This window comes from Rhinolophus ferrumequinum (genome assembly GCF_004115265.2).
Source record: "Rhinolophus ferrumequinum isolate MPI-CBG mRhiFer1 chromosome 13 unlocalized genomic scaffold, mRhiFer1_v1.p Super_scaffold_3, whole genome shotgun sequence".
Taxonomy (NCBI): domain Eukaryota; kingdom Metazoa; phylum Chordata; class Mammalia; order Chiroptera; family Rhinolophidae; genus Rhinolophus; species Rhinolophus ferrumequinum.
This window is the reverse complement of record NW_022680356.1, coordinates 1092041-1115793: the sequence shown is the minus strand read 5'-3', so window position 1 is coordinate 1115793 and position 23753 is coordinate 1092041. Positions and strand designations below refer to the sequence as shown.

General features: G+C 52.1%; 2 protein-coding genes across 16 annotated transcripts in view; both read left to right on the top strand.

Annotated features, from left to right (window-relative positions):
- The window catches only part of ACOXL (acyl-CoA oxidase like), a 248107-nt gene extending 234696 nt beyond the window's left edge, over nucleotides 1-13411 (top strand). The window contains 3 exon segments of the mRNA XM_033100859.1: nucleotides 12913-12997; nucleotides 13000-13086; nucleotides 13350-13411. Coding sequence (XP_032956750.1) covers nucleotides 12913-12997; nucleotides 13000-13086; nucleotides 13350-13411 — 234 coding nt within the window.
- A 2414-nt stretch (nucleotides 13412-15825) lies between these two features.
- BCL2L11 (BCL2 like 11) overlaps nucleotides 15826-23753 on the top strand; it is a 39284-nt gene continuing 31356 nt past the window's right edge. For 9 of the 15 annotated variants that reach the window (XR_004422466.1, XR_004422464.1, XR_004422462.1 and 6 more), the window contains exons 1-2: nucleotides 15826-16054; nucleotides 18422-18816. Coding sequence is in view for 10 of the 15 variants with exons in the window: in XM_033100876.1 (XP_032956767.1) it covers nucleotides 18435-18816 (382 nt within the window). In the remaining 5 variants the exon portion in view is untranslated. Of the gene's footprint in view, nucleotides 16055-17454; nucleotides 17638-18421; nucleotides 18817-23753 lie in introns of those variants that run through there. The other 6 variants (XM_033100880.1, XM_033100875.1, XM_033100874.1 and 3 more) reach the window with 3 other exon arrangements.

Below are 23753 nucleotides of genomic sequence, written 5' to 3'. Positions count from 1 at the left end.
GCTGGGGGGTGGGCCGTGCAAGCAGCCATGGCCCCTGACACAGTGGTTTATTCTTAGGAAATATGGCTTGGAGTAAGGATGTGCAGAAGTGTGGAGACTCCAGACCCCAAAAGCCAGGACACTAGTTGGCTGCCTCAAATTTAGAAGATGAATTACACTCATTTACTATTTCGAACCAAGTGTAGAATATAAGTGCAGTCATTGCCTTTGGGGTGGAAGAAGCACAACAGGGGGCACGGAGGGAAGCATTCCAAGCCGGGAAGGTGGTGCTGGGACATTAGCCTCTTCTCACATCTTCACTTCAGGAACACACAGCCCATACCCGTACCCGTGAGGCTTTGGAACGGGGCCCTTCACTTCCCGCAGGGGGAACAGTGGCTGTTTCCCATGCTGAGGGAAGTGGACACTCTGATTTCCCAACCTTCTAGCTCCCTTCCCCCAACCACCTGGATGGTGGCAGCTTAGCATTCAGATGCCGGAATCAAAAGGCACGTGAACTAATGTTTTGGGCACAGGATGTTGACAACACTCAGTGCACTGGGGAAGGGACGTGGGGTTTCTCGTCCCTTGGCCTCGCCTACTACCCACACACACTTGCTTTTTTTGTCTGTGTAAGGAATTCGAGAAAAGAGCCCCCACCCCGGTCTGGCTTGGCTACGAGCAAGTGGTGACATTGTGAGAATGTGGCTGTGTCCTGCTGGCTGAGTGGGCAAGCGTCTGTGAGGTGCAAGCATAGGCACCCTCCCATGGGGGTGGGGCGGGGGGGCAGACATCTGCTTGCTGGTCCAGGCTCAGGAGGCTAGGAGTATTACTGAAATGACATCGCAATGGAGTGGTCACCCAGGCAGGCGATGCAGCTGAGTGGAATTTTAAAATCTTTGATTTGAAAGCACCCCCAGAAGTGGCTTCCTCCTCCTGTCACTTCTGTGGGACCCCTGCCTTACCTCCAGGAGACAGCAGGCACCATCTGGAATATGAGTGTGCCCTGGTCCACCTTCTCTTCCCTGCGCCAAGGACCCCCCAGAGGCAGGGAAGGATCAGTACAGACAGATTGCTGGCCTTGCAGGGGGGATCGCTTCTCCCTTCCCCCACCTTCTCCCCTGCTCTCAGTGCCATAAAATACATGGTTGAACCTATAAATGCAGGCCATTCAAGTGAGGTTAAGAAAATACAAGTGGGGCTTGGTTTCTTCAGTTTGGCCAATAAAAGAGACCCGAAGGTCATCACCCCTGCAGTGCTGGTTTCCGCGTGGCAGCCACCTGGTCCACCCCCGGGCTTTGCCCCATAGTGCGGCTTTGTGTACACGGGGCACGCACCCGCTCACTCAAGGATCACTTGTTCCAAGCTCAGGAGAGAGCGCCTGCTGTGCTGACCTCCAGCCCCGTTCTCCTGGCAGCTGTTCTGCCCTGGGGCATCCTCCACGAGAGTCTGGGGTTCGTCCCCTTCTCCAGGATGCTCGGTGAGAATTTCCCACTGGTGGCATTTTTTCCTAAGAGTAGCTGTGTTACACAACCACGATCTCTCAGGTGATGAAATTCAGCTGTGTCCCAGCAGACAGGTCAGACTCCAGTCACAGCTAAGGGCAAGGTGGGTTTTATTATGATTCCATAATAAAAAAATTTAAGTGAATTGTGGAGCTTAAAGCAGAAACGATCCCTACTCCATCCGTTTTGGTAGAAATTAATATTTTAGCTAGAAATCAATTTTTTTTAATATAAAACAAAATATGTTTGTAGTTGCTTTTCTTTTTTCTGATGGTAAGTCACCCTGTTCCTTTGGAGAGAATCACAGAGCCATGTGCAGTTGTAAGAAACAATACAGAGACTTCGTATCCCTTTTCTCCTTGTTTTACCTACTGCGTTTCTCCAGTGGCAGCATCTGCACAGCTGTAGCACCACGTCACTGCAGCATTCCCCGGTGGACACAGTGGGCACAGAGATTCTTCGTCACCACAGGCGTCCTCTTGTGGCTCTTTTTATAGCCACACCCTTCCCCGCCCCCACCTCCCCTTTAATCCTTAGAAGCCACTAATGTAGTCTTTATTTGTGTAATTTTGTCATTTCAAGAATGTTGTGTAAAGGGGATCACACAATATGCAACTCTGGGGACTGGCTTTTTCCACTCAGCAGAATTTTGGGGGGATTTTCCCAGCTTGTTTCACAGTCTGTTTCTTTTTCATTGCTGAGTAGTGCCACAGGTTAGCCATTCACTCATTAAAAGACATCTGGTTTTCTTCCAGTTTTTGACTATTAGGAATAAAGCTGTTATAAACACTCACGTGCATGAATTTCTCTAGACCGAATATCCAGAAATATCATTGCTGGGTCATATGGTGGGTGCATGTTGAAACTGCCAAACCATTTCTCAGAATGGTGTACCATTTTACACCCCACCAGCATTTGGTGGTGTCACTATTTTCTGTGTTAGCCGCTCTGATAGGTATGTAGTAATATTTCACTGTGGTTTTAATTTTCATTTCCCTAATTGCTAGTAATGTTGACCATCTTTTCACGTGTTTGTGTGCCATCTATGTGTCCTCATTGGTGAAATGTCTGTTCACGTCTTTTTGCCCATGTTGTAATTTGTTTTTTTAATGTTGAATATTTAGAGTTCTTCATATACTCTAGATATTAGTCCTTTGTGACTACACAGTTGCAAATAGTTTCCCCCTGTCCTTTCATCCTCTCAATACAGTGCTTTAGAGAGTGAAAGTTCTTAGCTTTGATGAAGTCGTTTATCAATCCAAATTTTTTGTTATGTAGAGGATGTTTTATATCAAATTTGGGAGTATTTCATCCATTACATCTCCTAGAATTTTATTTTTCATTTGCTCTGACTTCTGGAATTCCAACTGCATGGAAGTAAGGTTGCCGATGTAATCTTACAGGGCCTGACGCTCTCTTCTTTTTTCTTTTTTCTCTCTGCCCGTCTTAGAATAATCTCTACTTTTCTGTTTTCAAGTTCACTGATCTTTGTTCTACAATGTCCATTCTGCTGTTAAACCCATCAGTGAATTTTTATCTCAAATATTCCATTTTCCAGTTCTAGAATTTTCCTTTCATTTTTTTTTAGAGGTTATGTTTATCTCATGAATTATCCCATTTTAATCCATTATATTCCATTTTTTTCCTTACAAATTCTTGAATACATTGCTAATAATGGTTTTAAAATCCTTGTTCATTAATTCTAATAGCTGGTCATCTGTAAGTCTGGTTTTCCGATTGTGCTTTCCCCATTGTGGTGACACTTTTGGGTGACATTTTCCTGCTTTGCTGATATCATAAGTTTTTATTGTACTCCAGACATTGTGCATAATAGGTTTTATTTTGTTTTGTTTATTGCATTCTCTTTTGTCTGTGGTTAGGGTGAGGGGCTGAGAGTTAAGAATCCACCTGAGTCAAATTGACTGGAGGTTGCTCTGATTAGACTGAGCTCAGGGCGCTAAGCCCAGCCCCACCCCTACTCCCATTCTGCCTTTCTGGTCCTCTCAGCAGTTGAACTGGGAAGATGTTGGACTAGAGTCTCAGAAATCTATGTTTCATCTTTGGGTTCAACATCTGGTTATTACCATGGGAACAAGGTTCTCTTGAACCTTTCTACATCCTAACTACAAGTAGAAGTCCTTTCAAATTGCTTTTGATATCATTTGGGTCCATGAAATTCAGAATGGCTGGATGCAGTGACGCAGAATTTCTCCAGAATAACTTTGGACTCTTACTGTATATTTAGTTCTGGCATATGTGGGGCTTCTGCTTCTTGAAAATAAAAAAAGAAATTGACTGAAAATGATCCCTTCTTGGGTATGTTCAGATTTCTTTGAGTCTGTACTTACAAGACTGAAGTACCAGTTGATGAAAAGACCATATTCTTCTGTCTGAAAAGATATGAAGTTGATCGTGAAGCTTCATTGCCGACACCTAATTTCACATTCTGCCTCGTTTCATGTCAATGTCTTTGTACAAACTGCTACCAAGAGCGGCATTGTGGTTACTTTAATTCCATTGCCAATACTTTTATATGGTTTCCTGTATTCTAAAGGGAAGGCTATATGCCCTCGTCGTCTTTTTAAACTTCTCCTCTTATGAATCAGTAGCAGTGTGAATACATGTCAGAAGTTCTTATTAAGTGGTTAAATGGATGCCTCTGTCTCAGCATTTTTGTTTTAGGCGATGGTGACTAAGCAGACAGTAATGGAAAATACCAGACTTATAAAGAAATTATTTTCATTACTAACTGAAGAACACACGATAATAATAATATTTATAAATACTCTGTGTCAAACACATTTCATCCTTACATTTTAGAGGTGAGGAAGATATAATGGCTTGGAAGTGACATCAAGGTCCAAGGTCCCACTCCTTTAGTTCAATGGGCATTTTTAGTAATACTTAGCAAATAACAGAATTTTGTGTGTGTGTGTGTGTGTGTGTGTGTGTGTCTGTGTTTGTGTGTGTGCGCGTGTGTTTAAATATGGCAATAGGAAGAACACTTTGAAGGCAAATTTGTCTCTTCTCAAAATAAACTCACTTATTAGGCTAAATGAAGGTGTTTGTTATTTGGTACAGAAGGACATTTCTCCATTCTAACATCTCAGATTATGCTAAATATTTTTATCAGCTGAGGAGCTAATCCACGTAAAATGTAATTTATGCCAGTTAAGAGAAAACATGGAGCTGGAGCCCTGATTTAACAGAACCCTGGCGTTGCATTGTATGCTAATCACACTTGGCTCTAGAAACCGTGAGAATGTCTGTATTCTTGGGACCGGGAGGCCCAACAAACTACTGTCTGGCCCTGCTGTGTGCTCAGTAATCCAGGAGCAGGGCGCCCTTCCCCGGTGCTTGCTGGGTAAATGGAGAGAGCTAGAATGACAGCAGACAGAGTGCGATCATGCCTCATGGGACTGTTTCCGGTGTGTTTTTCTCTGTTGACCACCAGCCAGACATTGGGGGCTAATTAGCTGTTACAGACCTGCCACTCTGACCCCTTAGAGAATGAGTGTGTGCAGAGGTAGCAAAACCTTTGGGAGAGCTGGCGGGTGGGAGAGAAGTAATATGAACTCTGTGTGTGCAGTGAATTTGGCAGTCTTCACAAGAAGTGGTGATAGCACCAGGTAAATTGCTTGATTGTGGCTGTTGTCACCAACCATTGTGTGACAGCACGTTGATCTTTGGAAGGGATCTGAATTGTCTGGTGACTTAAGGTGTGGACTGCAGGATTAGGCAGGAGGCTCATCTGCCTCCCGAAGGGGAGTGTGTGGGTGAGTGGCCTTCCAGCTGCAGGGCAGAGCCTGTTGTCCCTTGAATACCCCCTTATCTGACCCTCCAGAAGGGCCAGACCGTCAGGCTGGCCCTTCCGCATCACGGCAGCTGGTTCTGAAGCCAGAGTCCTCGGCCCCTCCCTCCTGTGGCCACATCCTAGGGGCCCCCTGGGACCCCACTGCTGCCCTCGTCCTCCTGGAGGGTCTGTGTGGCTGGGCAGACCCACGTTCTCCACGCCAGCACACACAGGACGTTCATTTGACTTAGGGGGAGCCCCAAGCCCACAGGTTGCTGCAGCCTTGTCTTGCTCATCTGTAAAACGGGGTGACACCTGACAGAGTTATGAGGACTGCGTGAGGTGGTTAACATAAAGATCTCCTCTGTCACCTGGCACACAGTAGGTGTGCAGCGAAGGGCACTCCCGGGCAGCAGGGAGCAGGGCACAGAGAGCCTGAGTGACATGTGTAAAGGCCCGTATGTTGCTGCATGATGCAGTGACAAAGATGCTGGGGTTTGCAGGTAGGCTGCCAGGCCAGGCAGCCCAGTGGTTCCCTGCATACCTTGTGGCCTTTTCACGCCCCACCATCTGGGATAGGCTGTGGTGGCACGGACAGACACTGCATGGGAGAGACAGATTATTGGCTGGGGGACTGATCTATGACATGACCACTGAGTGCTAGAGTTGGCCAACACAAGCATGGAATAACACGGGGGTGGGGGCGGGGGGATAAAGACAGACAGAGGTGGCTGAGGTACCTGGCAAACTCTGTGACCTGTCACGGAAAGCCAGGCATGACAGCCATAAGGAATACAAAACCTCATCTCACCAGTCACTTCAATCTTATCCCCTCATCACAGCTTTCAGATGAAAAACTATTTGTTGGTTGTTTTAAGGCTCTCCTTCTTGTAAAGTTTCTGGCTCAATATCTAGTTAATCCAAAATCAAAGTTGAATAAGAATGGGCAGAAAATTGCACGACTAGCCACCAACGTTAATATCCCTTAGAAAGTAATAGTCGGCCACACAGATTCCTCCGAAATGTTAGGCATAATTCAGGTCTTAGAGCATTTGTAGCCACAAAGTCTTCATTTCTGTGCAAGAAGCAGCCATCGTAATGAGGACCAGGCAGGGCACACTTGCTGGGACACACATTCTGTCCCTGCACGTGGAGGGAACAGGTGGTGGAAGGGTGCTGGCCACAGCCCCAGCCTGGCTCCCTGGGGAATATCTGTGAGGGAGCCCTCTGCACCCCTGGCTTCCCGGGGGCCAGCTCCATAGGGACGTTTCCTCTGTCACCCCCACAGTATATGCTGACCTGTGTGCCTGGCTCTGCCATTGGAGGGCCTTACCTGAGGGGCACCTGTGTGGTACCGTGGCGTGTGAGATACAGAAGAGCAGGTATTACACTTTTATTTGATCCAGTCGGGACCCCCTGAATGATGTGCTCCAAAATCTCACTCTTTAAAATTACTATTTTCCCAGTGGGTTTAGCACCTTTTTGTCAGGCAGTTTGTCCTCTCCCCAAGGACAGCTTAGACACAGGAGGCTACCCTCAGACTGTGGGTAAAGGTGACGGGTGGCACCTTCAGGCAGCCAAAGCCAGAAGGTCTCAAGTGCAGGGTCAGGCGCTCTGCCATTGCTGTCCCTTGGCAGGCAGTGCAGCAGCCCGAACGGTGACATGCCACCTCCCGAGATAGCGTGTTCTCCTGTGGCCTGACATCGCCCCATGGGCCCAAGAGAGAGTTTGGAGGTGCTTAAAAAGCACCCGGAGAGATACATTCTTTCTCTGTTCAACACAGGAGCGCACTGGAGGTCAGCTGACCCAAGATTTAAATGAGAACCAGTCTCATAACGTAACACCCCCAAAGGGCCAGGGCTCCAGCGCATGTCACAGCAAGTCATCACAGCGAAGAACGAGGGAGATCTCCAACTGCATGAAAAAGAATACTCAGTAGATAACACTGAGGTGAAAGATCTTCGAATTATTTGGTGATTTTAAAGCAGCCACCATAAAAGTGCTTCAGTGAGCAAATAGGAACACACGCAAAACAAATAAAAAAATAGGAAGTCTCAGCAAAGAAACTGAAACTATAATGCGGAGCCAAATGGAAATTTTCAAACTGAAAAAAATATACATACATATATACATTTATATAAACATAGACTAGTCATATATAGATATACAGATAGGAACTGGAGTTCAGGAAAAAGAAAAGTGATAGGGAGAACACATGGGCCCACGATGTAGCTAGTACTGACTCCCGGGAGTGCTAAATGCTGTATTAGTGTTACAGTTATCACACAGCATGAACATATTGGTACACATTTATTATTTCATTTAATCCTGACAAAACCCTAAGAGAGAGAACATCCCCTTTCTACAGAGGAAGGCACGGAGGCTTGGGAAAGCTCAGTGACCTGCCTGTATTCTTTCACTGGGACTATTCAGCGATGGCTTTCGGGGGACGGGGAGGGGGAGGGTAGCAAACCCGTAACCAAGCCCTGAAAGCTTGGAAGAAAGCTGATTCAGTTACAGTGTGGAGTGAGGGAGCGTGACATATATGGGGACTCTGTCGCGTGATGGCAGCATGCATTCCTTGGCCCCCATGGACAAGCAGCTTGTGCTGAGTGGTGCACGAGGCCCTGGTGAGGGCCACCCCATCAGTCAAGTGCTGTGGAAGCACTAAGTTCAAGTCTGCGATTTTGCCCTAACCTGCGAAGCAAGTGGAAGAGAGTCCGGGCTTTGGGGAAGAAGAATAGGCAGGTCAAAGCAACACTGGGGGAGGTAACCTGGCTGGGGGAGAATCTAAAGACCCTGGAGAGGGCCTGAGTAAGAGGGCTAGGAAGGGAGTGGTGGGGGTCTCACACCAGATTCTGGTATAAGAACAGCAGAGCAGAGAAACTCTGGGTGCCTTCTCCACGGATGATGAAGACACATCAACCTTCCTCTTGAGGAGGACTGTGAACCATATGCCCGAGGGACAGAGGCAGGGGGCCCTTTTATCGGACACCATTGGTTAGCAACCAGCTGGAGAAGGCGGCATTCACACACACAGTCATCGTGAAAGGTTTCAGACACATAAAAGCGTCTGGCCATCAAATGAGGAGGGCCTTGCTACTTGGTCCCTGGTGTCATTTTTAGGCTGCCATTGCATCACAGGCAGAGGCCCCCAGCTCAGCTGACGAGGGCATGTGTGGTCATGTGTCCTGTACCTTCTCCTTAAGGAGGAGGCTCCTTGCAGCTGTTTTAAATGAGGAATACCTTTGTGTCATAGAATAGTAAGAATATTCAACTGGATAGAAGTGGCAAGTCACACCCACGTACATACACGTGCTTGCCTCCACATCCCGTCACACTGACCCCCAAGTTTCTGTGTAAACACCCTGATTCGTGGTGGAACTTACTGGATATGAGTTTCTTGAGAACCTGTTAAGGCCTTGATGATGGTATTTTAGGGAAAATGAGTTGACAATGCTTCGTTTTGCTACCTTTCGTAGTTTACAGTGTGGCCTTTACATAATTATGTCTCTACCCTCCCAACCACCTCTGAGGTCAGACTTCTTACCCACACGGTACAGCAGACAGACCCCAGGCCTTGGAGATGAACCCCTATTGGCTACCCTTGTTTAGGAAATCCCTGGGTGTAGGGAAACACTGCAGCCCCATAAAGTCAGGTGACAAAGAGGTGCCAGTCCATCCATCACACCAGCTGGATCTGGTGGGGCCACTAATGGTCAGGAGAACATAAGCATTTGCCAGACTCCATCCCTGGATACAAGCACTTTCTGCCTTCTTTCCCATCCTTGTTACTTGGTTTTCACTGAGTGTTTTTGTTGAGGTTAAAGCCCCTTAGAGACCAAAGGACTGGCAAACGGCTGCAGGGCAAGCCCTGTGATTTGTCTTCTCGATCGCATTAGGGAAATGGGGTGAAAGGTGGCCTGCAGGGGGACTTCCAGCCCTTGCTGAGGTTCTCTCCCAAGTCCCCCACCAACCGGACTCGCATTTGGCTTTATAAAAGCCAAATTCTGTCTTACAGTTAAGCCTGTCAGCTACCCTTCACTAACAATTGCTTTAGTTGTGTGATTATAGAATCGTCCTCAGACAATTAAGAGGTAGAACGCAGCTGACGATGGCCCCACTGATGGCAATTTGAAGGTAGCATCATGTGGTACCGTTCGTTTCAGTCACCGATTGCTGGCACACAGTGCCCTGAAACTTAGTGGCAGTGAGTAACTATTATTTATGTGTTGCAGTTCTCTGGCTGGTCTTAGGTTGGATCACTCCTGTTAGCGAACAAGGGTCCACTGCCCAATTCACATACCAGCCTGATACCAGCTTTTGAGAGGAGAAAGGAGCTTTATTTGGGAGTTGACTGGCAAGGACCCAGGAGGCAAGGCTCAGGTGTCTCTCCTGCTCCAGGATTCAGGGCAGGATTTTAAGGGGTTCACACGTGTTACCTGTGAGTGGTGTTTCATAAGTGCTGCTTGTGAGTGGTGTAGCCAATGTTGAAACTGGTTCCGGGTCATGCTAGAAATAGGATAGCACTAAATTGCATGGTTACACTGTGGCTGTGGTCGTTTGAGTTCAACACAACTGGGGGGGCCAAAATGATGACTTCATTGACCTATCTGGCAGTGGGCCTGGCTGTTGGCTGAGGCCCTTGGTCCATCTCTAGATGGCCTGTCATCCTCCTGCAGGCTGGACCAGGCTTCTGTCCAGCAAGGGGTCTCGGGGTCACAGGAGAGCGAGGTGGCTTTTGCAGGGTTTCTGAAGATCCCATCTTTGGAACTCGCACAGTGTTGCTTTCTCCACATTCTATTGGTCAAGGCAAGTCACAGGCAGAAGGGTGCAGGGGGTGGAGAAAAGACTATCCCAGTGCCTGAACAAGAAAGGGCTGATTGGCGGCCATTTCAAGTTGGGGAAAGGGACTTTACACAAACAGAATGGGGGGGAGGGTATGGAAGGAGGAAGGGAGGCCTGTGTCAGAGTCCTAGGAATAGTGGGGGTGTTGCTGCAAGTGTGCCCTAAGCGTCTGCTGTGTTCTTTATACTGGCACCGTGGAGAAGTAGGATTTGCTTAGATGGCTGCCAAGCTTAGTCATCACCCATCCTGGGCCATCCTACTCTCCTCACCAGAACAAGGAAAACTCAGGGAGAGCCAAATAGAGGAGGAAAAGAACCTACTGCAACTCAGTAGGAGTGGGAAGCCAAACCAACAAGATAATCCCTCCCACCCCCACCCCCGAAAATCCACGTATTAACATGTCCAGTAGTGCCCCCTGTGGGCTGTTTTTCCTTTGTTTAAAGTAGATAGTCTCAAACCCACTCCCTGGAAACAAAGTTCCAGTGGCTCTTATGTTCTTACTGTGTGTAGAGCAATGCTGCCTCTGCTTTGGGTCTGTCCTTTTAAAAATTTTCTGCAAGAATTTATAACTTGTTCATGTTCTTTTATTTTGAAAGGGTACCTCTCTGTTGACTTGTGTTCAAAAGCTGGTGAATAATTTTCTTTGTAAAGAGACAGTGGGTCACATACCAGAAGGACAGGGGGCCCAATAATATGTTCCATTTTTACGCTTATAATATAGAAGTGTATGTTTGGTAAGAAAAGTAAATTTTTATAGTACTTTGCTTAGCCCTGAAGGGCTCCCTGGTAATAAAAACTGCTGTAACTGTATAATAGGCTGTGCTCCATCAGCTACTTCAGTTTATTTTGTATTAATATATTTGTGAAAAGTCCCCCAGTGCACGTCACTAAGCCTCCAGCGCCCGGCTCCGTCCCTAACGCAGTATGGACCCCAGTGCATGCTTGTAAGTGAAAGGATGGTCATTCTCGTTATACAAGCAGAGGTGGGAAAATACCTGGAATCAGAGTCAAAGATGGTGTAAGAGGAATGATGCCTGCTCCTTCTATCTAGACCCTAATCGTTTCAGAGTACCGAACATCTGTCAACATCTGGCCTTCCAGTCAACAGGTCATTTCTCTTCAGAATGCCATTACAGGGTCACTCCCAGGACACATGCCAGAAAGGAAGCCCTCCTCTGCACCAGCCATCTGATTCCTTCTTTTTTTAAGGCTATTTGATTCTTATTTTTAAAGTTGTAAAAATACTGAATAGAAATTTGCCTCCTGTAATTTTTTCGTTGGCTCCTTCTCCTGTGTTTGGCACCAAACCCATACTCTCGTCTACACAACACTCATTCAAATAATGGAATTTCCCTCATTGTTGAATGTCTGACAAAGATGAATGTGTTTCCTAACACAAACCCAAAGGAAAAATGACCTCGTATGAGGATGCTACAGTATAGGACCCGTACACCACCTCGGGGTTCGGGGTTGTGGTTAGACTCTGACAGTTGACAGATTACTCAGGAATTTGTCAAGAGTATTAGTTACAAACTTTGAAATCTTGGTTGGTGAAAGTTCATCACAGTGCATCTTGCAATATGATCAAAGTCTTTTCAGTACTGATTTGATGACGCTTAACCACAGTGCATAAAGAATGAAGGTTTTCATTAGAAATTCTGCTATAATAGAACACATTTGAAAGGAGGAGATATTGTTGGACTATTAAAATTCTTGCTCTTTGCCCACAGTGCCCCTGCCCCTTTCTTGGGGACCCCCCCCCACACACACACACTCTGAACACCTGAAATGGCATTTTGGACCTCTGCAAAGGGACTGTGGTCTCAACAGCATTTTAGTGTAGCCCAGGGATGACCACCGTCAGAAGGGAAAAGGTAGGGCTGGTTAAATGATGTGTTTAAAAACCATAAACATAAACCATGAAAACCTGGGGCTAACTATAACTTGTGAGTGGACCAAATTTATGGTTGACTGAAAACTTGAAAAACAGGGGAATATAGTGTGTAGTTGGTTATTGGAAAGTCCCTCTGCCCAGTCCTTGCTGGGTTTTAGAAAAACAATCTATTATTTTTGCTAGCTTTTTCTTCCTGGGAATAAAAAACAAACAAACAAAAAACAATGCACTGTCACCTAAACCATGGAAAATGAAATAAAATATACCCAATGCAGCACCTCCAAAATCACTGGATGCATCTCTCCCTCCCTTCTGCCAGATGCTTTATCCTGCTTCCCAATGGTTATCAGAACAGGCGGGGCTGGAGTGTCTGTGTGTGGGGGGGGTTTCTTGGTGTTAACTGCAGGTGACTTCCTGCAGCAGCCAGGTGGAAGGTGCACAAAGGTGTCAATCCCTGGCCCCCACCCAGTCCCACCACAGACGTGGGGAGAACCCGGCAGGTCCCGCTGTCCACCTGCTCTGACGCTCTGCCGGGTCACTTGCCTGTGAGCGCCAGAGGGTGGCACCCCAGGCATTCGAAGGGGAGAGGCGGGAGGGAGAGCACTGCAAGGGGTGGGAAGCTGATCACTTCTCAGTCTCAGGTCTGGAGCTCGCAGCGGATTTGGAGCCCACCCACCTCTTTACAGAATAAGTGGGCTCCTGCCAGGCTAAGTGTCACAGATCCAGGAATTTCTAAGATGAAAAAGGCTTGCTAGGGTTATTCATGAACAACGGACTCTACCCTCCTGGTCCCAGGAAATCCGGCGTCTGGGTGTGCGGGTGCCTGGGGGTGGGCGTCCAGCCCCTGTGAGTGATAATGGTATCTGACCGTCCCTTTGTGTCATGTTTTGCAGTTGCTGGATTTGTGTGACTCGGTGAAGGATGATGCTTTGAGGGTGACCTCCGCCTTTAACATTCCGCACACCTCCCTACACGCGCCACCGCGGGGATCACCAACCCGCTGGCCGCCTGGGCCTTTTACCCCGCGCCGCCGCAGCCCGGGGCCGGTGAAGGAGCGCGCTCTTCGCGTACCAAACCTGTAGCCAAGTTATAGAGGGGATGGCAGCAGGGTGGTGGCCCGCCCGCAGCTGCCACCAAGTCGCTTCTCTGGCGACCCGAGCTGGAGCTGAGGCCAGGCTGGCGCGCGCGTGGCTGTGATGTGGGGGTCCTGCCCACGCTCGCGAGGCACGCGCGGGGCTGTCGGGAAGGGAGTGCGTGCGGTGCTGCGCCCTCTCCCTGTAACCCTCCCGCTGGCGCCACCTCTCTGGCTTCGGCGGGACCCCCTCCACAGAATGGGCCCCCCTGCGAGCGTACGGCCCCGTGCCACCCAAGGTCTCCCGCTGGCAGCGGTGATTCAGATTCCCAGTGAATTTGAAAAACTGTGGTGTTGGGTGAAAAAAAAAAAATCAAAGCACAGAAATCAACCCCCGCGGGCAGAGGTTCAGCTCAGCGACATGGCTATGGTGAGTCACAACCTCCCGGGCTCTGCAAGGAAGCGCGAGGCGGGTCGGGAGCCTGCGCCCGGGCAGGCTCCGCACGGCGCCAGCTCGGCTGGGCTTCCCGGCCGCAGGACAGCGCGCGAGAAACGTCTTTACCAAGCGCAATTGTACTGTTCTCGAGCAGAGCGCAGACACCACGTTTAATAAAGAAATGACGCGACGCCAAGGCGCTCCCGCGGTTTGCCCAGGGCGGGGAGACACCACCCAGCGACGCCCGTGCGCCCTGCGAGGGCCGCGGACTTTCCTTGCCTCAGGTCCCCGTGGCCCTTTTGGTCCCAGCCATCCTCAGTGTCCCCGCTCCACTTGTTGTGGAGGAGGCACTGCTCCGCTCCACTGGTGTCCGCAAAGGCGCCAAGTGGGACCGGAGCGGAGACCTGATGCCTGTTGCCCTTCTTACGCTGCTCCTACCTCTAGGCTCCGGGCCCGGTTTCGGGAGGACCTCCGGACGCTGCGGGAAGTCTCCTGGGACAGGGTGGGAAGGGCTCGCGGTCACGGTGCGGGCGCTAGGCCCAAGCTCCGCAGCACAGTCTGTGTGTCGTGAACGGGTAAGAGCGCTTAACCGCTTGCTTCGCCGACGCCTGTGTTTTCTGGTGTTCACCGGGTCGCTAGAGCGGGCGGCGCGGAGGCGACAGAGCGGCACCGGACCAGACTACACCACCAGGGCTTCTGCGCGTTTCTTTTCCGGCCCCTGCGGAGAGCGCCGAGCACCACGGAGCCCGGCGGATTGGGGCTCCCAGCAGGTGCAGTCGGTTCCGTGGCTGGTTCCGGGTGCCAGGCTGGGCGGCTACCTTGCAGAGTTCGCCTGCAGCAGCAACCTGTGGTCACCGGCGAACGCTCGAAGCCGCGTCAGGATAGCCCTCCGGCCTCTGCGTCCACCTGGCCGCAAGCACGGCCCCGTCCTTTCGCTCCTGCAGCGAAATGCCCTCCAGGAACCCCTGGGCGCTCGCTCAGGACTCGCGGGAGGACGCGCTGAGACTAATCGGGCTGTGCTATCACATCGCCCTGTATTTGGTTACAAACAAAAACTGACCAAGGTGGCCAGACGGCGGGACAACACTGGGGACCTTTCCTTCTCTGTTTCGGGGTGCCGATTAGGGCGGTACCTAAATTGAGTTTCTTTAAGCTGTCCAGCCTGGGCTCCCCCGCGACAAAGTGTCCCATCTCCCCACCGGCCTCTCCCCAACTCCTGCACCACAGTATCTCAAAGCCCGGGGGTCGCAGGACGCGCACTGGGGGGACAGGTGGAGGTGCGGATGTCGAGGAAGAGGGGGTGGGAGACTGGGCGGAGAGGTGGGGCGTACCTGCACCCCCACAGCGCTCTCCACGCGGGCCCGAACCCTGGGCTGCCTGTACCGGCCCCAGCACGCCGAGGGATGGTTCCTGGGCGGGTCTCTGAGCCCAACAAACCTCGAGGATCCCAATCCAGCGGAGGCACCACCCTCTCCCCCCCCTGGAGTCGGCGGCTCTCCTCGGTCCTTTCTTTTTTTTTCTTAAAAGTATTTTTTTTCCCAAGTTCATTTTTCATTTCCCTATTTTACCTGCTCCGTGCGCGCTCGCTTTTCGCCTCACACCCGAGCCGCAGAAAGAGGCCTTGGGGGTTGCTCCGAGCCCTATTCTGGTCTCTTCCCCGCAAGGGCTCCGCCGCTTAGCGGAGGTTCGGCGCGGGGGAAAAAAGCTGGGTGCCCCTGCGAGTGCCGTGAGGAGGGCGCCCCAGAGTGCCGCGGGGGCCAGGGCGAAGAAGATGAGCAGCCCGTAGATCGGGTCCGGCCGGGAGCCCGGACTCTGGGCGGGGAGACTGCGCAGAGGCCCCCTGCTATACTGTTTAACCGCGCGTTCTTGGGACCAACGGTCCTTGCGTCTGCCCCAGGGCGGCTGACAAACTCCCGCAGCCGGTCCAGAGCTCAGCGCTCCTGAGGTTCCGCGGGCGGCAGCGCCCCCTCTGTTCCACGCGCTTGCCGTGGCGGTCGCCGCCGCCGGCTGGGGGAGAGGCGAGGTTGCATATTGGGGTGGGGAATGGGCGCGCACACGGCTGCCGGCAGTCTAAGTCACTCACTCGGTAAACACGCCGGGCAGGGCAGGGCGGGCGGCGCGCGCGGCGGGAACCCTGCAGGCCGCCCCGCCTTTACCTGCTGCGGCCCGCACGCGCCGGGGCCGCAGCTTCGAGGGGCGGGGTTGACCAGCGGGGGCGGGGCTTGCGGGGGCGGGGCCCACGGTGATTGGGCGCGGGCGCGGGGCGGCGGGCTGGAGCTGGCTGCAGGGTCGCGCAGGTTTCACTTCGCTCCGCGCCGTCTCCAGGTCTCGAGCTCTTCAGATCGCTCCGGCCCGTGTCGCCGCCGCCGCCGGGTCCTCGCAGCTGCTGGGCGCGTCCTGCCCACTGCGGTCAGCATCGCCTCGGGCTGCTCGGTTCGTCCCGCTTCCGCCGCCACCGCCTTGGCGCCTTCCCCTGGACCGCGCTTCCCCAATGTCTGACTCTGACTCTCGGACTGAGAAACGCAAGGTAAAATATCTGCGGATCCGGGACGGGTGGAAGACGCGCTGGAGCCACACGCTGCACCTCCTGCCCGCTTCCCGCGCACGTGCTGGGCTAGACACTCGTCCCCGTCCCGCTTGTCGGCCGGCGGGAGACGGCGATCGGAGCGGGTCGGGTCCCCCCCTCCCCAGGCAGGTCCACTTGGGGAGGAGTCGTGCTCCCAGAGGCCGTAAGCGCTTAGTGGAAGCGCGGCGCGGGCCGGGATGAGGTGCGTGGGGGTGGTGTGGCATCTCGGGCCGCTGGAAAGGCAGCGCGCGCTCTCGGCATCGGCCCGGGAGCTGAGGCCACTCTCCCTTGTAAGCTGCGCGCCCGGCCGCGGAGTCTCACCGGTCGCGCGGTACGAGCCGGTCTCGGGTGTGCGGGCTGAGTGCGGAGGATTTGCGGAATTGCTGGGGATTCGCTGACGAGACTCAGCTTTACCTTGTGCACATGCAGGCCGAGGGGTCCAGGCAGCCGCTGCGTCCAACCTCTCGGACGTGTCCTAGGGCCCTGTCCCGTCCGTGGGCGCCCTGCGACGATGCCGGGCGCATGAGTCACGGACAGCGAGGGACCAAGGGTCTGCTCTACCTCCCGGGCCACGCGGTGGACGAGCGTGGACCTGCTTCGTTCGTGGGGCCCGGCGGTTTTAGCGACCTGGGCGTGCCCGAGCGCAGCCCGACCGTTTGCTGATGACCGGGGCTGATGGCGGTGCTATCCCTCGGGGTTGGCGCTGGGACGACGGGCTTGGGGGTGTGGATGTGCTGGTTGTCTGCCGTGGTCACGGTGCGCGCGAATATGCGCGCCCGGGGCCGGCGGCGGCCGCTCGGCTCTGGTGCGTGGCCGCGGCACAAGGGAAGGAAGAGGGAGGAAGTTGGGAAGGATGGGTGCTGCAGCTGGGGAGGGGAGGCCTCTAGTGCGCTTTCTGCGGAGGGCCTGGGCAGGGGGCGGCGGCAGGCGACAAGGACTGGGGTCTGAAGTCGGCCTGCGGCTCCTGCTTTGTTTCCAGGTGACCGGCTCCTCCCGGCGGCGGGAGCCGCCGAGGCGCGCGCGGAGTCGGGATGGGCCGAGGAGCGGGCGGGGTGGCTGAGCAGCCCGGGCCCGGAGGCCCCGACGCCGCCGCTGCCACTGGCCGCGCGGCGCTCCGAGGCGAGTTTGTCAACAATCGCGTCGCCTCTGGCGGCCTGGCCGGTAGGCGCCGCCCCCTCCGTGTCGGGATTGGCTGGGGTGGGGAGCGAGCGCGCACGGGCCAATCAGGAGCGAAGGTCCCATCGCCAGAGGGGCTGGGAGGTGGCGGAGCCGTCGGCGGCCGGCGCACAGCGCGAGGGGAGGAGCGGCCGAGGGAGGATGTTCCCCGCGCGCGGAGCCCTGGGCGGCCCGGCGGAGCGCGGCGGCGGGCGCGCGGCCAGCTGCGGGCTCTGCGCCGCCCCGCGGGCTCTGAGCGCGGGTCCCGGGCTTTGTCTTGCGAGCCGCCTTCGCGGTGACGGTCTGGGGGCTCCGGTTCGGCGAAAGGCGCGCGCCGGACGCCGCGGGGCCCGGGCCCGGACGCGACGCTCGGAAGTGAAGGGGCGGACGTGAGTTTCGGCCTGCAGAGGGAGGGTCTACGGGGTGAAGAGGACGCGCGCCCGGGGTCGCCTATCGCGCGGGGTTACCGTGAACTTACAGGGGCGCCTGGGCCGGTTTCGGGGATCCCCATTTGGAGGTGTGCAGATAACAGTGGACTTGGGGGAAGTTTTGCCGGGGTGTGCGCGGCGCTGCCCCCGCTGGAGGGACCGCGGGCGGGAGCGGGCCGGGCGGGCTCGGAGTTACAAACTCTTATTGTGACGCACTTACTACGACGGACGGCCCTTGCCAAACCTCCCCAGACTTGCTGCCCTCAGCACTTTCGGCAGAACAATGGGGCCGGAGCGGGGAACGCGGCCAGCCGCCTGCAGTCGCTGCCTCTGCGCGCGCTCCTGAGCCCCAGCGCAGCTTCTGGCCCCGGGAACCCGCTCGCCGGGCTTCTGGCGTAGTCCAGCCGCTCGGAGCAGAGTTCTGGGATTGACTTCGGACACGCTGCCTGTCCTAAAACGTGTGTGTGTTCCAGCAGCAGTTCCACAAGTCATTGACGTTCTCGCTGTTTTGTTTGGTAGCCAGAAGTTTAGCTCTCCCACCCCCAACACAGAAAATGATACCTTTGTTATTTTTGGTGTATTTTTATTCTTAGAGGATTGTCAGACATATACGAAGTAATGAAGTTACTTTAACGAAGTTAAAGTGTTTGGTATTAATTGTTAACGAGTACGTGAAAGGTCATTAATTGAGTTACTCGTGATTATTATTTTGCTTAAGGTAATCTTAGTTTTATTTTATTTGCAGAAAAAAAGACCAAATGGCAAAGCAACCTTCCGATGCAAGTTCTGAGTGTGACAGAGAAGGTGGACAATTGCAGCCTGCTGAGAGACCGCCTCAGCTCAGGCCCGGGGCTCCGACCTCTGTACAGATAGAGCGGCAAGGTAATCCTGAAGGTGAAGGGGACCGCTGCCCCCACGGCAGCCCTCAGGGCCCGCTGGCCCCGCCTGCCAGCCCCGGGCCTTTTGCCACCAGATCCCCGCTCTTCATCTTTGTGAGAAGATCCTCCCTGCTGTCCCGCTCCTCCAGTGGGTATTTCTCTTTTGACACAGACAGGAGCCCAGCACCCATGAGTTGTGACAAATCAACACAAACGCCGAGTCCTCCTTGCCAGGCCTTCAACCATTATCTCAGTGCAATGGGTAAGCCCCTCTGGGTAAGGGACTGTGGACGTGTGGTTGTTTGAATATCTGCTGAAAGGCTGCATGTAGCATTTATAGACCCTTTAGAATCCTTCTACTGCTACAGTCCATGTTTTGATAGGAATGGAGATTGTGTCCAATAAAACATCAAACCTCCGTTTTTAAAAAATTACCGCGTTTTGTGGAAACGATGAGGTGAAGTCCCAGTGTCAGGTTTTGGGCTGCAAAGCTGGAACCCTGCTGCCTGACAGTGTCTGACATGGCGCGTTCTTACTCATTGACCACATTCCACCTGGAAGGGCATCGGTCAGTTGCAGCAGATAACACAACCAAAAGTGTGGAGATGAGACAAGTTAATCAATTAAAAAAAAAAAAAAGACATTTAAAGAAAGTGAACTATTCATACAGGCAGTGCCAACAAGAGAACCATGAACATGGTTTGTTTTCTATTCAGATTCTTCTTTGGGTTTATTTTGTTAGAGAGTTTGGGCATAGTCCTAATGAGATCAGATTGTGGGTTTTTATTTCAGGGATTAAAGGCAGTTTTGGGGTCTGAATGAACCAGAAGTGGCAAAAGTCAGTGCTCAGAAAAGCCTGGCAGTGCTCTCAGTGAGGGGGCTGACCTGGTGGGATTGGGGTACACTGCAGAGCATTTGCCTGAGTTAGGGCGGCCCCCAGGGTGGTCCTGAGGGTATGTGGGCTCAGTGCTAGGTTTTCTTATATTGCAAGATAATCCAAAAATGCAGATTCTGGTGCCAAAAGTCCTGATGTTTAAACATTGGCAACTGACTTAGAACTTTGAAAACACTGTGCAAGCCAGATAAAAACATCTGCTGTCTTCATTAGATGCTTGACCTTCCGGCATGTGACTGAGTACGGGCAGTAAAGGGGTAAGCATGTGGGTCAAGGCGCTGTTCTCACCTACTTGGAAAGGCCGTGTCTTCATCAGGACCCACCAGGTTCTCATTCACCACTGGTCCAGACTAGCGCCTCCTGTGTGAACAAGATAACAGCAAGTGGACAGGCAGCATTATCGATTAAGAAATCCAGTATCCATTCTATTAAAATGTAGGTGACACAAAGTCACTGAGGAGACACCTAACTGCCGGAACACAATGACAAATCTTGCATTTGCAAATTCTGTAGGGCTCTGTTTCCATAACCTTCAGTGAGGTGACAGCCGTGCAGGTCTGTCCCTGTGTCATAGAGAGAGAGAACCTCAGAGGGTTGGTCACTTGTCAGAGGCTGGGCACACCTGGGACATGGCAGGCACACATGACGAAAACAGCAACCGCTGCATATGTTGGCTGTGCGTCTCCTACTAAATGCTGAGAGATGCAGTTGGCCCTCTATATTCATAGCTTTCGCATCTGAGGGATCAACCACCTGTGGATCAAAAATATTTGGGGGTAAAACATAAAGTTCCCAAAAGCAAAGCTTGAACTTGCCATGTGCCGAGCCCTGAGCAGAGGTCCATACACATGAGGTGACATGCAGGCACTCCCTGCGGTCACCTGTGTGCAAGTACAGGTTCCATACCATTTTATAGAAGAGACTTGAGCACCGTGGATTTTGGTGTCCGTGGGGGTCCTGGAACCAATCCCCCAGGACACCGAGCCGCAACTGCGCTTCACTGGGACCCCACCTTAGGGAAAGGAGCTGGAGGTGTTATCAGTATGATGACCTTAGTTGTTGGTATTGGTGCTGCTCCTGGACTCAGTTCAGCCTTGGAAGTCCCTGGTGCCTTAGAAGTACACGTTTCTCTGCCCATGCAAATGCCACCGAGTGTGTGAACCCACACTGGTCTTGCTCCCTAAGTGCGTTGGCAGGTCTCAGTGTTAACGGTATGTGTAAACCAAATGTCTAAGGGGCCTTCGGAAGCGTGTTTTTCACTGCCGCCAATGAGCCATTCTCTGTAGGTGGTGGCTTACCGCACAGAAATGGCCCCTCCTTCCCTGTGACGAGAGCAGTGCGTGAGTTAGCGTGTTTTCTAATGGAAGGGCAGGTAACATACTCTGTAACCAGCTAATTATAAGATGTAAGCACCGTTACTGGAGATAACAGGTGAAGAGCTTTAGAGATCACAATGTAAATTATTAGGCACAGCTATGGTTGTGCCTGCAAAGTACAGTGATGGTTCCCAAGGTGTGATTTTTATCGTGTTAAGTATGTTTCAGTGGGTGGGTGTCATAACTGAGCATGTTGGATTGAATGATAAGTTGTGTGAGGAGCGTGTCTGAAGTTAACGCACCAAGTTAAGTTTCAGGATTAGTTCTTGGGAGATTGGTGGGGAGGGGCTGTGCTGGGGTGGGGGCCCCAGGCAGGCTGGTGGGGACAGGATAGTCAGATGTGGGCGTGGGGAGGAGAGGAAGTTTGCAGACTTTGTGGTCCATCCCGTTCTCCCTGGTTGATGTGACAATAGCTCGGTGCCTGAAGGCCCTTGAAATGTGCTGACTTGGCAGATTTGGTTCTCTTCTCTTTTTGGCGGTGTTCAGTGTTCCTTACTCAACCACATCCATTAAGATAGTCAATGAAGCTTTTGATAATTTATTGCAGAATTCACTTTTCACAAAGCAGTCTTTGTGATGGGTTCCCAACAATGGGGTGCAGACGTGAGGTTTGGAAGGGGTTCCCCTTAACCCAGGAGCACCTTTGTCCACAAACATCCTGCCCGGAGACTCGTGGTAGAGAACAGCGTATGTCAGTATCGTCCGGCATCTTAGTTCTGCTGACAAAGTCGTCCTGTGTGGGAGTCACAGCAGCTAGGTGTCCCACTAGAACGCCTTCTCTTTTCCTCCACACCCCCGACTTCTGTGCCGATGAGCTCAGGGCTGTTGTGTGTGTCAGGGAGACATGTCATCTGTCCACGTGACCAGGCTTCAGCGCCCTTGCGCCTGGGAGGATGGAGTGGACGAATGCTCTCTCAGTGAAGACCTGGTGATTGTCATCGAGATCACATGGGAGTTGGTTGGCTGAGTGCCTTTTCTGCTGAGGTGCTTACCTCGGGTGTGTTTTTAAAGAAACTGCATGAAACGCTGTGCAAAGTCTCATTTAAAGGTGCAGTCGACGCCATTGCGAGTAGGGGTTGAGGAAGGTCAGGATGGGTGCGTGCTTGTTGTTTACTCCCATGTGTTATTTCGGTGAGTGACTTGAACTTTATACTTGTCCCTGGCACGTGGGAATTCCCAGGTGGGAGTTAATAGTATTCCCCGCGTCCCTCCCTGTCTCCCACGTTGCTCCCCTTGGAGCTGCTCCTTAGGTTGTCAGCTCTGAGGGGACGTCCTGCAAATCCCCATGAGGACCTGATGCTGGAAGCTCTGCCCATTAGCCCTTCCAGAGACTTCCAGAGAGCTGCCTGAGGACACATTTCCAAAAATGTCTTGTAGCCAGAAAAAGACCCTCCCCTACTAGTTTGTTATTTGGATCTAGCTCTAACGTTTGTCACGTAGGGGTGACAGGTCAGATCTAGCTGAGCACAGGCTTTGTGGGGAAGTCACAGGTGTCATTGAGCCTTCAGGTGGGACTCATCTAACATAGATGTGCCGTCAGTGTCAGTTCATATAGGAATCGAAGCCTTAGTCCAGGAAGAAGAGTGTAAGTGTCCCGCCGGTCATTTTCATACTGATTATGTTGGGGTAGTTTCAATATATTGGGTAAAATAAAGATACATTTTTTAAATTATGGTAAAACAACTTGTAACATAAGATTGACCGTCTTAACCATTTCTAAGTGCACATTTCGTACACTCAGAAGTACACTCACGTCGTGCAGCCGATTTCCAAACTCTCTCATCTCTGAAAACCCAAACTGTACCTACCCTGTGAAGCACCAGCTCCCATAGCCGCTCCCCCCAGGTACTGGCAGTTAATCTGTGTCTGAGATTTTTGACTATTCTGGGGACCTCAGAGAAATGGAATCCTGTAGTATTTGTCCTTTGTGCCTGGCTTACTTCACTGAGCACGATGTCCTCGAGGTCCATCCAGCTGTCAGAATGTCCTTTTTTAAGGCTGAATAATATCCCACTGCATATAGATCACTTCTTTTTAGCCATTCGTCTGTTGTTGGATACGTGGGTTGCGTCCATCTCATGGCCATCACGCATAATGCCACTGTCTATGAACGTGGGGGTGCAGATGTCTGTGAGATCCTGCTTCGTTTCTTTTGGGTGCATAACTCGGCAATGGGATTGCTGGATCCTGTCATGGTTATCCTTCTAACTTCCTGAGGCCCCTCCATTCTGTTCACTGCAGAGGCCGCATCCAGTTTACATTCCTTCCAGCACTGCACGGGGTTCCCTTTTCTCCACGGCCTGGCCAGCACTGTGTGTTCTCTTGTTTGGCAGCAGCCACCTGATGGGTGTGGGGTGCACCTCCCCGGTTTTGACATGCGTTTCCCTGGGGATCACTGTGTGGGTTATCTTTCCACGTGTGTGTCGCCTGTTAAATCACATATGTTTTTGGTGTTAATTGTACCTATTTATTTCTACTTTCTTAAGTGTGGCTGTTAGAAAAATGTCAAATGAGGTTTGTTGCTGGCGTTGTTTAGCAGCCAGACCTGATTCTTCCTCCTCAAAACACACCATTTCCATGGCACTTAGTCCTTTGGTTGCTATGGTTGACTTGGGGAGTGAACGTCCGAGCAGCAAACACTCGCGAGCTTTGTAGGGGCCGCGTTCTCCAGGCAAGCGTGAGACTCAGTGTTGTCTCACCTCTTTAATCTCTGGGCACTTGCGGCCTTGAAAAGGTGAAAGGCAGGTGGTGTGCTGCCTTGGGCGCCTCGAGGCCACCCCAGTGTCATTGGTGAGGACCCTGGCCGTCACTAGTGTGGACACCAGGGCAGACCAGTCACCTTGTAGGTCCTGAGTGAGGAGAGGGGGTGACAAGAAAAAGGACATTTTCTTCACTGGTTCCAAACAAACTTCAGTGACGGAGAGCTGT